Source organism: Orbicella franksi, chromosome 1 (assembly GCF_964199315.1).
Source record: "Orbicella franksi chromosome 1, jaOrbFran1.1, whole genome shotgun sequence".
In the NCBI taxonomy this organism is placed as follows: domain Eukaryota; kingdom Metazoa; phylum Cnidaria; class Anthozoa; order Scleractinia; family Merulinidae; genus Orbicella; species Orbicella franksi.
This window is the reverse complement of record NC_138145.1, coordinates 14,781,561-14,796,560: the sequence shown is the minus strand read 5'-3', so window position 1 is coordinate 14,796,560 and position 15,000 is coordinate 14,781,561. Positions and strand designations below refer to the sequence as shown.

The 15,000-nt window shown below is 40.1% G+C and overlaps 3 protein-coding genes across 4 annotated transcripts in view; 1 reads left to right on the top strand and 2 right to left on the bottom strand.

Moving 5' to 3' along the window:
• LOC145480633 (uncharacterized) overlaps positions 1-766 on the bottom strand; it is a 4,964-nt gene extending 4,198 nt beyond the window's left edge. Inside the window, exon 1 of the mRNA XM_081458950.1 lies at positions 121-766. Coding sequence (XP_081315076.1) covers positions 121-217 — 97 coding nt within the window. The 5' untranslated portion in view covers positions 218-766. The remainder of the gene's footprint in view (positions 1-120) is intronic.
• Positions 1-12,217, top strand: part of LOC145477799 (TNF receptor-associated factor 2-like) — a 17,841-nt gene extending 5,624 nt beyond the window's left edge. Inside the window, exons 1-8 of one of the 2 annotated variants that reach the window (XM_081455630.1) lie at positions 6,150-6,767; positions 8,288-8,452; positions 8,824-8,875; positions 9,198-9,302; positions 9,728-9,892; positions 10,189-10,266; positions 10,553-10,642; positions 11,156-12,217. In XM_081455630.1, the coding sequence (XP_081311756.1) occupies positions 8,301-8,452; positions 8,824-8,875; positions 9,198-9,302; positions 9,728-9,892; positions 10,189-10,266; positions 10,553-10,642; positions 11,156-12,217 (1,704 nt within the window). In that variant the 5' untranslated portion in view covers positions 6,150-6,767; positions 8,288-8,300. Of the gene's footprint in view, positions 1-6,149; positions 6,768-8,287; positions 8,453-8,823; positions 8,876-9,197; positions 9,303-9,727; positions 9,893-10,188; positions 10,267-10,552; positions 10,643-11,155 lie in introns of those variants that run through there. The other variant, XM_081455638.1, reaches the window with a different exon arrangement.
• Positions 12,218-12,635: 418 nt separating this feature from the next.
• Positions 12,636-15,000, bottom strand: part of LOC145478158 (uncharacterized) — a 5,591-nt gene continuing 3,226 nt past the window's right edge. Inside the window, exons 1-2 of the mRNA XM_081456090.1 lie at positions 13,144-15,000; positions 12,636-12,724 (exon numbers count right to left, since the gene is read on the bottom strand). The exon at positions 13,144-15,000 is cut by the window's right edge and continues 3,226 nt beyond it. Coding sequence (XP_081312216.1) covers positions 12,684-12,724; positions 13,144-13,444 — 342 coding nt within the window. The 5' untranslated portion in view covers positions 13,445-15,000 and the 3' untranslated portion in view covers positions 12,636-12,683. The remainder of the gene's footprint in view (positions 12,725-13,143) is intronic.

Genomic DNA, 15,000 nt, shown 5'->3' with positions numbered 1-15,000 from the left:
TACCGTATCAAATACAAAGCTGGCATGTCAACAAATCCATACATTTCGCTGGCAGAACACATGCAGCCGACGTCTCTGCGTAAATTGTTCACTAACAGAAGACAAAGATTTGAAAATCACCTGGGCTCTGATTGCAGCAATTTCTTGAACTTTTTTTCATTCGTCGCAGTGTCTTTAAAGCCGGCATCTTCAAGACGTCATCTTTAGATGGGATCATGATTGGCAATCGTAGTTCACACTTCTAAGGATAATAGAACGAGTCCAGAACTGCCCGTGATCGATCCAGTTAGCGGAAAGTGTCTTGTATGTATCCTTGTAGATGGGAGCGTAGAACTCACCACGGAATTAACAGATAAATAGCGACTGTCGCTGAAGAACGAACTTCCGTGCAGAGGGAATTGGAACTGTATAAAAGATGTCCAGGGAAAATACCCTATCCCGGCAAGCACTTTGATACGAAAACACGCACTAACCAAATTAGGCACGTGCTTGATGAATTGTACTTTGGCTGCCAAGAATAGCATACTTTCGATATATTAAAAAATGCAGCCTAACACAATAGACCTCAGCACGAGGCTCTGGGGAATAAACTCCACAAACTCTGTAGACATACCCCACAGCTTCGTACTGAGGTCTATTGTTCAAGGCTGAATTTTATTGGTCTATTAAACCATCTGTTTCAAATGCGATGAGACGAAAGAGATTTTATACTTGCCGATTTCTATGCATACAGGCTAGATGCTCTTTGGACTCGTCACATGAAAAGATTGCGTGTCGAGCACAAAGAGCGCATGCGTATATTCCTTTGGTTAGTTCAAACTTGTGCTTTTCGCAAAGCAATTACAGAAGGACAGATTCCCTGCAGTTTGGTGTTGTTAATTTTTAATTTTAATGGAGAAGCACTGACGATTTAAACAATACTTGCATTTCATGGTCAGTGATAGTAATGAGAGCAAATTAAATGTGTTAAACTAATTTTGGCCTTTTTCAAATCCATGATATACTGCATGAAGCGCACACCAGTTTTCATATCACTCCAACTCGCTGAACGGAGTTTTAGAGATTGTTCATCTACTTCCGCCTTTGGTGTTCCTTTGAGGCTTCCTGTTTGCTTTACAAAGAGGTATAGTGAATATTTGTTTGTTCTTAGGAAAGCAGCCCCAACAACGGAAAGCTGGAAACAAAATGGGCTGTATATATAGGATTGTGCCATTCGGCAAAACTGTGGCTGCACTATTCCGGGTTCCCGAGGGGTGAGGAAAAAAATTCAGAGGCTATTTATCATCAAACGTAGGCGTAGCACTAGCTTCTGTCGACTGATCTGATTTCTATTGCTGAAAATTTAAGAAATGAGGAAAATAGCAGCTGCACTGTAGTCTTTTGTATTTGCAGTTTGATAGCCGTGGCAAACAATTTGGTTCCAATATTTTAACAAGGATTCAGCTGTCTGTCAAAATCAAATTTACTGAAGTTTATTTGTGTCCGACACAAGTATTGACTGTAGTTTGAGGCGTGTTTTCATGAGTCCGGGCTCACAAAGATTTTACAACAACTTGGAATTCGTTCTTGTAATAAGCATTAAATAATCCTAAAATGGGACATTTTCAATGCCTCACTGCTCCTTAACGAGCATGGGCAGCCCCTTTTATTTTATAATTAAAGTTCTCATATGATAAATATTCAGTGGACAAAGTTTGAACAAAAATCTATTGCCAGTTTTATTTCAGGGGAATTACCTTAATCGTTAAACGCTCAGCCATATTTAGATTCTGTTGAAGTGACCAACTCTCAATACGGCCGGCAGAGACCCGTTCGGATAAAAATCCTAAGGCACTTCTTGGCGACTGTTTTTAGTAAGTTTCCCTACACTAGCGTGAAAATAGCCCGTTTGTCACGCATCGTTCCTTTGCGTTGTTTGTAAGAGATTTGCTCTTGCTGAAGTGAAAAAGGTTTGTAGTATGTGAGCGCTTTTAGGATCACCATTTACCGGATACTTGCGCGCTATTGTACTGAAAACAAGGATTGGTTATTTTAATTTACGATGTTCGAAAGAACCGCGTGCATCATTTCCATACTGTGCTCAAATTAGAATTAGTAATTCGCGGAACTTCGATTCGTCGACTAGCTCAATCTATCGAGTGTTGTAGTCAGGTACTAAGATTTCTTTATCTGATGATGAGCGCAAAAGCTGAAACGTAATGTCAAAGGCATCTTTCTGAGTTTGACTAGCGGACATATACTGTATTCTTTTCAGAGAGGTCTTCAGAGACGATTTCAAAATTAATTTGTAAGCCGTCGTGTAAACGACAAAGCTCCAAACGGCCAACATTGCTGTCGGAGGATCAACACGTCTTGGAGTCGCCGGAAATGCAGGTAATCAGACAATCGTGCAAAGTTGCTTTTGCTAGGTATTTCCCCAGGTAACTGTTCAAAAGAAGTCTTATGGTTTGCTTGTGACACTCGAGAATCACCTCCGCTTCATAGCCTGACAGAACAGAGGTCGGGTTGGGAGTTTGACGCAATTAGTATATGCGTTATATCATTTCCGATGCTATTTTAATATTAAATAGTCCTTCGCAGTGACCAAAGATCAGACGGATGTTTCCAACATCCAAATAACTGGAGTGTTATGTTAATTAACTTTAAACCTCTCGGGAGTTACGTAACCGAGAACTGTCATGAAATCTATTAACATTCGTTTTCGTTCTAAAACCATGTGTGTTGTAATTTTCTCGTCAGTTACAGTTAGTCGTTGTGTATTAAAGGTTGTTTCTAAAAAGTGGAGTCGTTTCGCGTTTGAAGAACACAACAGTGTGGACAGGGTTGCGCGGGGAGTTGTAGTGGCCTTGAACTACCGCCTTAAGAAAAAAGAAAAAAAAAGCAAGGGGAAAAAGGACTTCTTAGTATACAGTGTATACCGGTTAGAAAAAGAGAAGGAAAAATACGCCGGTTAGACATATTAAAGCCAAATAAGACTAGTCGAGGAGTCCGTTGAATACAGGTATTTACATGCAGTAAATGTGAGTGAAAATATGGAACTTGTGCTGTTGCCCGCTTGATAAACGGAATATAAGTGTCCGCTTGATACTGGTTTGACTGTATATGGATATCCAATTTACCCAAACCATCCCTTTACGTAGCTCTGTGTACGGCAGAGACCGTAGACCCTAAACCCCCGGCTAGCCTTGTTCTGATGAGATATGCGGAATACCTTAGAGGTCCTTGTCTTGTCTTCATAGGCCTTTGTCACGCTAAGAACTTACATCCCCTGAACTGCGTGACAGTCGAAGCCGGTTGATTGTTGTGTTGTTGACTGCAGAAAATTACGACTTCGGTTAAGTAAGAAACTAATGTATCTTTTAAAAATTGATCAGCGTCTGTCATTTTTACGTTAATTTTTAAGTCTTCGTCGCTTATACTGTGATGGCAGAATTTGCTTCAAATTTGTTCCGGACGTGAAATTGAAAGTGATATTTCAAGTTTGGTATTTCCCCTTATCCCGGGGTGCAAATTAGCAAAAGATCGCGACAACTATAATGGAACTGCAGTCCGGTTTACTAAAGGTCTTACTAAAGCGGCTCATTGTATTTTGGCGTAACTTAACAATATTCTGAATAATTTCCCTACTAAGGTTGCAGATTCTTTTAGCCCTGCAAGTGAATGTTACAAATCCGAAATGTTATTGATTTCTCCTAAATGGTGCAAAACAAACAAACAAACAAACAAATCGAAAACAAAGCAAAACAAACGAAAGAAGAACTTGAATACTGATTCAAATTTTTACTTTCTCTTACACTGAACTTAGCTTTGCGTTTGGAATTGAATTTTTCAGTTAACTCTTGTGTGCATGTGCTAGTCAAAACTTCTTTCACGCTCGAAAAATACTCTCGTAAACTATTTATCCAGAAGTATAAGTATATGGCTACAGGATCCGCAGTTCCTGGCTTTCGCATACTGTATCAAACTCTTTCTCGTGACAGTGCATGTATCGCGGTTCGACAAACGTTCACCATATATATATACATTGCTGTTAGTTTCAGTTACACTTATGCCGTGTAAACAATCTCGGTTTCCTTGGTTTAGCATCAGTCACGGAATATGCAGCAGAGGAAATTATCTTGAACGAGAGGACTTTTTGCAGCTAATGGCGTGGTTAATTTTCTCCCTTTTGCATGCCAAACTCCCCACTCTGCTGTATACGTACCTGTACCTTGGCAGGCTAAGCGCAGGCTGCCGGCTAAAATTGGAGAGACAGGTATAGTATCGGAGACAGACAGTGTAGTATTGGAGAGTCCCTATACAGACCAGGGGCAGCTATCAAAGTCAGGTATATTTACTGAAGACTACATAATGTTAGTGTTGCCATGTGCGTCGCCATATATATTAGCCATGCTAACAGTTCCAAGATTACCGACTAGGCCTTCGACGGCAAAATTGAAGGAAAGTGCTTCAGTGTCGTGCTTGTACTTGAGCTCTAGCTCCCTCCATATTCTATTTCACCTAGAAATATTACACGTCGGGAATTGTGTGAAATTTGAATGTAACATAAAGTAACTGTGCAGACATTGGCAAGAAACGTCAGAACTTTCATATCTACTCATTTTGCAAAGTTCACTGAATATTGCTTATATTCAATACTTTCATTAATGTCGGACTTCAAAGTCTATTGTTTGCTGATCCTATGTTGCCATGGCGTCGGCTAACCTCCTTGTGTGACTAGCCAAAGTACGCTGCTCTTTTTATGCTTGATCTCTCAGGTTTCAGTTTCTGTTGTGGCTCCCATCGGTGATGGACGAGCATAAATTTCGCCCAGAGAGGGTGCCAATATTTCTAGTCATTCGATGCCGCTAAGGAATGCGGAGGATCAATAGTGATTGTCGGGCCACTTTGCTCCATCACCAAATCCGAGTTTGGATTAGAAAAGCTAGAAGAGCACTGTTATAGATGAGAAACTTTATAGTGCTTCATAGTTAGACCGATTATGTTTATAATGGAACGACTCTTTCCACGCTTGATCTCCCACGCTTAATCATTCGGCGGAAAATTTGGTCTGCATTTTCAAGCTCGACTATGAGAATAAAAATTATAATAATAATAATAACAAGACCACGTAGAAGCCGAGGATGAGGCAGATATAGTTTGCGGGTTGCAGGTCGCAGGTTAAAAAATTAGCTTGGTTGCTTGCGCCTAGCATTTAGATATTGAGGTTTATCCATTTTCAACACGAATTAACAGGTCGTTTCCGACCGCAGCCTGCAACTACAAAATATACCTGCTACCGAGGAAGACTATTTAGATTTGACTAAGAGAATCAATAACTCCCGTAGCCAAAAATCGCTGCAGTCGTAACATTCTCCGCACAGCACAGATCAGTACGTCGGCTTAGTAAATCAGTTTGCTCTGAGCCCGGGTAAATCCTACACCGCAGAAAAATCAATGAAAGTTAGAGCTAGCTGGATTACTTAAAACTACGGTATATAAATTTACATAAACAAAACGAGGCTGACGGGGAAGGCGACGTTCTGAAAAGAATGGAAAGTTCAATTAAGTGAAATTCCGCAAAAAGTAACCCTGCGTTAGTCTTGTCAGTGTCAAATAACGACTAAAATACACGTTTACCAGTCCACTGAAATTAGAACAGGGAGTATTTCTATTTTTTCCGAATGATCATCCAGGCAATTCGAAACGGAAAATGAAGATACAGCGGTTGCAACTTGTGACACTTGACAAACAACCTGCGGAAGGCGCCTATTGTGGGCTAGGTCAATTAAAAGGGAAACCCCCCTCTTAGATTCAGAGAATAGAAACTCGAGTTAGACTAAGTACAAATATATTTGCTGAATGTGCGCATTTTCTGTAATAAAAAAGTCCCTTGTACTACCATTACGAAACTGTAGAAGCACGCATTAACTCGTAAGCATGCATGCAGTTCTCTTATGAGGTCATTTTCAATTCATTGTGTTTTTATATGGATACAGGTTTTTTTCAGCACGAAAGCAACTTTGCCGCTAATACTTTTGTAACAAGATACGTGATCTTACTCATAATCAATTGCGGACTCTAGTCAGTTTCGCACCATACGCTTAGGAACGCTTACTCAATACCAACTGAACCTGCGACGGATTTTTTTCAAGGTTGTTTCACGGTGAACTTTCAGTCAATTATAGGGACGTCAAGGAAGGTAGCTAAGTCTTTAGATAGGTAGGCAGCTGAGGCAGGTATCTTAAACTTTCCAAAGTAGCGACACTCTCCATGACCGTCGACGTTACAAATGAACTTTTGAATTGTCTCAACTTTTGGAGACCGTTACTCTTGTCGAGCGGGTGATTAAAACGGCTATTACACCCTGGCCGATCTTGTAAACAATTAGTCAAGCTTAAATGTTCAATATTCAATACTGAAAGGTTGACTTATAAGTGTTGAGGCTTTCCTGTTTCCCTGCGTTCTTCTTATATAACATGTACAATTGCGATAGAATCGGCTTAGGTTTTAAAGGATTCAGACTGAATAAGTGAACTTTCGAACTTTTTTGGGGTTTTATCCCGGAACTGTCGGGGAAATATTATAGGGGAAATTTCCCACGTCAATCACTGTCAATGGAAGCCAAGCCTTCACATTCTGTTCAAGAAGGGAAAACCCCTTATGACCTCTCGGGGGTACAGAAATTGGTATAAAAGACAGAAAACATCGAGGTAACTCTGACACTGCCGCTTTAGGAGTCATCTGTCGGGTTGTACAGGAGCTCGGTGAAACAGGTTTCAGCGTTGGTAAGTTTACAATTTCTTCAGCCGGCTAGAGATCTATGAAAGTTTACCATTCATGATTCCCAGAAATTTGTAAAATTTACATTTTTGCTTCGTAACGTTAAGCGTTGTGCAGACTACCGAAAAGTTTGATGTCATAAATTCGATAAAATTTGATATTTTCTGCTTTTCTTCTTTGCTCCACGAAGTTCGTCGTTACCTCGGTAGTTCTGCAACACCACAAACAGAACTTGGAGTGCGCGGGTCGGCTACATGTCGTCGTTTGGTTCTAATATCTTTATAAGAAAAGCGTGATTATTCACTACGTGGTTCACAAAGTTTCATTTAGGGTAGTTACATACAAACAAAATCATATTAAGTTTAAAAGCCGAAACAATCCAACTGGTTTGTCGCTTGTCGATAAAATTATCGAAAAAAAACGTTCGTGCGATGTTCGAAAACCGTTGATGCTCATTAAAATTCTGAATGTTAAATGTTGCGACCAGAGGTTGAATACAAAATTGCACAGGTCCTGAATGCGAGCATTAGCGTCACGCAAAAATGTCGCTTATTGTTATAAATACGTTAAAAACGTTAAAACGTTAAAACGTTAAAGAGGTACCCCAAAATATCTGAAAACTGTAAAATTAAGCTAAAGAGTTGGGACTTGGCATATATATCGGACGGAATCCTCAGTCAGTCGCGACATAATTATCGTAACGGCACTAAATCGTCAGGTTCAGGTATTGGAAGACAGTTAAAAAGCCGCCCATACGGCAGGTCCTGAGAGAAATTATATCTTCACCCCGCACGCCGCAGCACTCATTTCCTCGTGGCACATAATTTTCACTTCATTGTCTCAAGATGTTCACGTACAAAGTCAATTTTTGTCTATGAATGTCCCCTGCCGGAGAAAGCAGACCACGTGGCGTTTCTAGCTTGAAGAGAGGTTCAGAAGAGCCGGCGATCTCCCTATTTTAATATATGCAGCAATTACTCACTTTAGAAACAGACAAACTCGTCCTGCCGGCACCTCACAGTTCTGCACTTCATAGCACTCAGCGCTGCACTGCACCCGGCTGGGGGAATTCCCTATAATAGCCTAGACGGGAAGGCTCGACTCCGCCCGAAAGGGGTACCTTTTACCGGCTTCAGGTATATAAAAGGGTGGGGATCTCACAAGTTGAGGTATATGAAAGGGTAGGGAGATCTGTCATTTAGTAATTGAAAAGGGCCTCTAATTGAAATATTTCGCACAGACACACCTGATGCCTGTATCATTTGATTTTTTAAGAACTCCATGAAAATGGCAAAAATATTTTCTTTTTGGAAATCTATTCATGATACGGGCCAGTTATGAAAGTATGTGAAAGGAGTACCTTTTTCTAAAGGTATAAGAAAGGGTACCTCTTCTGTCTGTAGATTGCACCCCCCCCCCCCCCCGAATTGTGAAATTGACACAGGATTAATTATCTTCACTCCCAGCTGGCAATGCCGTATAATTAAATGAAACTGACAATTTAATGTTGAAATTTCTTTCTTAGATATCCATTGATCATGCCTGGTTATACATGTGTTGTTTCCGAAAAAGACATGAAGTCTTTTGATCCTAAATACCTCTGCACCTCTTGTGGAAATGTATTGAGGGATCCGGTGCAGACTAGCTGTGGACATAGATACTGCAAGTCTTGCGTAGAACCATTACTAAGGTACTGTTTGGCTAATTAACCGCACTCCCACCTTCCTGGATTGGGAAGATTTATGATGAGTTGAAATCATCAATTTGAGCTGGCGATGTGTCGTATGGGCTTTGGTGGATTCGAGGGCTCCGACCTGACGGACCGCTGTCGTCTGGTTGGTGTCCCTGACCTGCTGGTAAACAGTATATGTTTATCGCGATCTCCGCCCAGTATATCCGGTGACTGTCAAGGAAGCATTCCTTTCTGATCATACCGGAACCTAACGCGGAACTGGGCCGAGTCTTCCACCCAGATTAAAAAAAACGCGAATGGTCCTTTAATTTCTTACTCAAAAAAATCGATTTCATAACGATTTCCCATTGTATGCTCTTTTGTTTTAGAATGTCTTCTTCGAAGTGCTTGGTGGACAGTGCAGAAATCTCCATTGAAAAGGTATGTCACACTGGTTCACTTCCTTTACGTCAACTTTGAACATCGTCGACCTCTGAGACTATCATAAAAAAACATAAAGGAAAAAGAAACTTTTCTTCAGTCAAGTTGAAGCCCTTCCACGATCTGAACCTAGAATAAAAGGGAACTTGTTCTTGCCCACTTTATACATAGTCTGTTTTCATAGATTACTGATTGAATAAATTAAATTAGCTAATTAACAACATTATCAAGATATTGTCCCATTGCAAGATATGATTCATTTCATTATGACTTGATAGATAACTGATTAATTAAAATTGCTTTATATAATTATGATTGTTAGATATTCGAAGACAAGTTTGCGCGACGCGAAATTCTGTCGTTACCAGTCCAGTGTACAAACCAAAGCGACGGCTGCAATTGGACAGGAGAACTGGGACATCTAGAGGTGTGTTCGTATTGTAAATAACACTTATAATTACTCTGATTATAGTTTGAATGATCCTAAACTTCCCAAGCTAGCGCTTTGTTTTATAAACTAGGTCGGTTCGATACTTACGTATAATATTATGTAGAAGTAGGTTTAGGCAAAGGACCGAAGAGGAGATATTAATTTTTGGCTAATCACGTCTAATATGAAATTATAACGACTAATTTAAGTAAAATTTCTCCAACGTCCAAGCGGAGGGGACAGAGAGTGCCTGGTATCCCCGATGGGGTGTCGTTGTTTAAATGTACTTTTACGAGATCTTCTTTGAAAGAAACCTGTTTTCTCCAGTACAATTTTAAAACTCCTTTTCAGTAGTGCTAAACAGGCTCTGCTGGGAGAGAGCACCGCTACGTCCCAGGGTTGAGTATTTTACTTTTTTTCAGGACCACGAGGCTCAATGTCCATATACCAAGGTTCAGTGCATGTATCCCAGTTGTGGAGTCCTGGTGCTGAGAGAAGACTTATCGCGGCACCTCGAAGAAGAGTGCATGTTTAGACAGCAGCAATGTCAGTACTGCAAGCTTATGACAACAGCGGACCAGCTTAAGGTAAAGTCTACTATCTTTTCTGATCGTGACCTATATATTTTATGAAAAACTAAGACACGTTCTGGTTTCAGAAGACTGTTTTAAGTTGAAACTCTTGATTTGTTTTCTACCAAACAATATGGAATAAGCCGAGTCAAGAGTAATGATGCATAGTTGCAAACTGAGGAAGACACAGGGATTAAACTAAAAGAGAGACATCATCATTGAAAGGGCATTTACCTAATGGTTTTGAATCAGCGCCCAGCTTTTGTCTTGGTTTCTGAAAACAACTTCAATTGTTCGGTTCTGCTCTATAGGAACACGAAGAGAATGATTGCGAGGAATACCCCGTGGACTGTCCAAAGTGTTCAACTGTGAAACTCCCACGAAAGCAGGTAAACTAACCACAGTGCCTCGTTTTTGTCAGTAACAAATCAACAATTGCGCAACACTGCATACACTATTCCAATGAACAAGAAGTTTGAATTTACTACTACATCATGACGTCACGGCCAGATTCCTTTTAACAGAAGAGAAATAATTCTGTTCCGAACGCTTTTATATATCTCAATGAATATGTAGACGTTTAGATAGTGACCGTTATATTTACCATAATAAGAAGTTATAGGAAAAGATTTGGAGCGACTGTTGATCTAATCAGAAATTTTATTTTCAACTAAGCTTTCAAGCCACCTTGATGCTGTTAATGGTGACTGTGAAGCTGTTGAGGTGCTCTGTGCTTTTGAGAGCGTAGGATGCAAACATGGAAAGGTGAGTAATTATAGATTCTATTCCAAGGGAGATTTGCCTACAGACAGAGAGAGAGATAGCCAGCCAGCCAGCAAGACAGACAGACAGACAGACAGACAGACAGACAGACAGACAGACAAACACAGAGAAAATGGAAGGAAACGAGTTAACTCAAAAAAGACTTTGATGTAGGTATAGAAATGGTTGGACGCCGACTTAAGCAGTGTTACAAGTTTCGGTTCAAAATACATGTGCAATAATTTATGACATTCAGATTTAAAATCTGATTTCTGCGACCTGTCATGCTTGGCAAATTACTGATACTGTACTCCTGGGCAGAGCTGCTCGAAAGTCGATCAGCGTTTATGCAGATTTTAATTCAACCAAAGCTTTCATATCTGTCATTTCAACGCGCTCTGGTTGATGACGCTGACCCTGAGCAGCCGCTTAGACTATGAATCTGTATCCCAATCCATGGCTTGCGTGATATCCTTTTGATAATTTAGTAGCAATTTCTTATGTATTAATTTGCAGACAATGAAACGAGAAGAAAGCAGAGACCACCAGGATAAAGAAGCAGTACGTCATTTAAGCTATCTTCTTTTATTCGTCCGACGACTTTCAGACTTCTTTTATTCCAAACTTGGTGATTTCAATGCTTTTGAAAAGTCCCAAGTCATCACCAGCATGGGTAATACCATTGAAAGTTTATTACGCAAGGTAGATGCAGTAATCAGTGAAAGTTCGAACTTTTCATCAATACTGAAAGGGCATGGCACACGCATAAGCAATCTAGAACAGAGCATCAAACGTTGTTTAATGGATGACGTAGTACCAGACAGCACTCCCTTAAATTCTTCATTGCATCGCCTATCTCTAGCTGAGACAAAGAAAATTTTACAAATGCTGGAAAATCAGGATGCTAAGACAGCTAATCATGAAGTTCTTTTAGTTGAATTAAACTCCATGATGCAAAATCAAAATAAGGAAGTAAAAAGGTTAGAAACACAAATTAAAACTGCTAATGATGAAGTAAGAAAACTTCAGCGACGAACAGAGTATTTAGAGCATACTCTAAGTGCTAGAAATTTTGCTATAGCGGAACTGGAAGAATATGTTAAGCAAGAACAGTTCTCGAGCTTTGATGGTGTGCTTATATGGAAGATTACTGACTTCGCTCGTCGAAGAAATGAGGCAATAACAGGCCAACACGTATCTACCTATAGTCCGTGTTTCTATACTAGTCACCATGGCTACAAGATGTGCGCGCGCCTCTATCTAAACGGGGATGGAAAAGGGAAAGGAACGCACATCTCTTTATTCTTTGTTATCATGCGCGGTCAGTATGATGTGCTACTCCGCTGGCCATTCAGACAGAAGATCACATTTATGCTAATAGATCAAGATAACGTGGAGCACGTGATCGACTCGTTCAGGCCTGATCCCAGCAGCTCTTCTTTCCAGAGGCCTCGAAGAGAAACCAATATTGCCAGCGGAAGCCCCACCTTCTGTCCTCTATTTGAGTTAAACAACCACGCCTACGTAAAGGACGATACCATGTTTATTAAAGTGATTGTTGATACCACAGATATATAAATTTCCGGTGAGCTTTTAGTTGTTTATTTTAAGGTTCTGAAAAAAGGGTTGTATGCATGCTTCGGTAGTTAAAGGTAGCTGCATTTTTTTCTGTCTAGTTTGTTCTTCTTCCGTAAAATAACAGGTTTGTTAAACAGCACTGGCTGGTAAAGATGTTTAGTAAAGGTAAAACGACATATCGATATCTGTCAAATCTGTTTATTGACTTATATTACGTCTCACAACTTACATTATATGTTAATTTTACAACCTTTGAACGATACACTAAAACCATATAAAAACGATTGAAAATCACTGACTACGTACAAGCCTAGTAGCGGTGGTGGAAGGCAAAGAAGCAAGAAAGTCAAACTTTAACACAGCCCTTAAAAAAACACACCACTGTTACTGTCAGATTAACATTTAGCTGTGCTAGATTCTCCCTAAAGCGTCTTGCGTTGTCTTGGGTTGTCTTGTACAAAAACAGCTATACTTGGTATGCAATTCCGGGGGTCGCGAACAGAAAATCTGTGAGTTTAAAGCAAAATATAATTAACGCCATACACTTATGTCTCAAAACCTGTCAAGCGAAAACTCAGTACAGTAGAGTACCAATCTAAACTGGAGGAAAAACCCGCACTCTCACAATTCTGCCTTTCATGATCATCGCTCTTAAAGGGGCTGCTGGTTGCTGGTCACATATTAAGATGCAAATTGGTTCATCAATTAAATTTCCACAAGGATGATGAATAACTTATTTCTCTTGACTGTTATTAACTAAGGACCGCAGACTTAACCACAAATAAAATACGCGACTATTGGTGTAAGACGAATACAAATGCGAGAGAGACTCAAGGGTAAGCTTATAAATTAGGCTCGTTCGAGAAAGGAAACTGCGCTTAATAAGCTATTGATGCTACAACATTACCTAACACGCATAACCTCACCTTGCGTATATTGATCTAGGTCACCAGGTCCACCACCGTTACCCCCACCTCCACCACCACCACCACCACCACCGCCACCGCCGCCACTGCCGCCACCCCGTACAACAACACCAACGACTATAACAGCTGCTACTACAACGACGATAGCAGCAGCTAAACCAACAGGGGCAATGGTAACGTCATGACCATCTTCATCACAGCCGCCATGATTGCATTGATCATCATCGTACTCGTCTCTGTCGTTATTTCTGAAACTGTAGTTTTCATTAGCTTCCTCCGTTTCCTCCATCATTCCGTCCATTGCACTGTTACTTGCGATTACTTGTAGAAAAACCTGCGAAATTCATAATCAATATTTGGTTTAGAATCAAGATTCTTCTTTCTGACTTGTTATCCGCGTGCCATTTCTTACATGTGGAAGTACGATCACGCGGGTGTCTGATTTTAACTTTTTTGAAATTTCATCGCTCAGTTTGAGACGTAGTGCGCAATGCGCGCCGAACACATATTTCTCTTATGTTTATATTAGTAAAGGAGCATACTACGGAGGACGTTTCTACTTACAGACTCGATTTGCAATGTTCCATTCTGTAAACATTCTAAATTACGAAACCAACGAAAATTTCAAATTAGAAAAGGCGAGCCAGTGGTTATATGCTAAAAAATTAGCTTTGAAAACGGAGTAAAACAGATTTGTGGCAGAAGAATAGCTCATAAAGTGAATCTCAGCATCTCCAATATGTTTATTAAACCTCACAATTACGTTAAATGAATATTACTTTTGGGAATTAATCTTGATTCTAATTATAATTGGCAAACATACCTGTATAAATTTAACAAAAATATTTTAAGAGCTATCTATTGAACAACTTGACGTCCGTTTTTCATGCGACTGTCCTGTTATTGATCATGAATTTCGTCATAACATTGTTAAAGTAGCTGTGGATACACGAGGCGATAGCCGAGTGGATCCCCATGCAGGCTGAATAGAATCAATAGAGCACTACGGCTTTAGGGTGTGCTTTCTCACAGGATCTTTTCTAAAGGCAAATAAGAGACATCCAGTACAATTATTTAACTCGGACTCTCTCTCATCCGCCAAAGTATCACGACCCTCAGATGTTATGTATAAATAATAGCCGTCCTGGATAAGATGCATTTTGAAGCATTTTCAGTAATGATCACTCTCTTTAGCGTGTGCCAGCTGGTGTGCAGGTCTGACATACAACATATATGACGGAAGGTTGAAAACCTTTGCATATCTATGGTATGAGATGCAAGCGAAATGCTCACTGGCCGCTCCAACACTAACCATCTGTTTCAATAGTACTCCATAAATACTGTTATATAAATGGTGATTATTTTTACTGCTAGCTACACCATTGTATGTAACAATTAACTCAAAGAAATGCCAGACCTCATTTGGCAGAAATTCTGTCTGGTCCTCTAAACAGATCACTTTGGAAGATCCATTTCTGAAAAACAAAAACAAGAAGCGTAAGCTCAAGAGCTTAGCGCTGTTATTAGGAGATTTGATAAAAAAAATTATTTAAAGCCTTTATTTAAACTGAGGTTAGGGAATCCAAACAAAGTGTCGTGGAAATCGGAAAGAAAAAGAAGTCTGCAGGGGTTTCAGGGTTCAATTAACAGACGAGCATTAGGGTATGGCATCCGGTCAGAAAATTCGAAAGGTTTAAAAGACCTTGCTAAGCTGCCTAAGAGAGTCGACACCAGCCCTGTCCCCACCCATGGCTCAAACCACTGCCTCAAGTCAGAGATCTGCCAACACCTTAGTGAAACCTTTAAAAAAGTAGCCAGGAGTCTCAAAGAAGCTAAGTCTGAGATTTCATGACAACG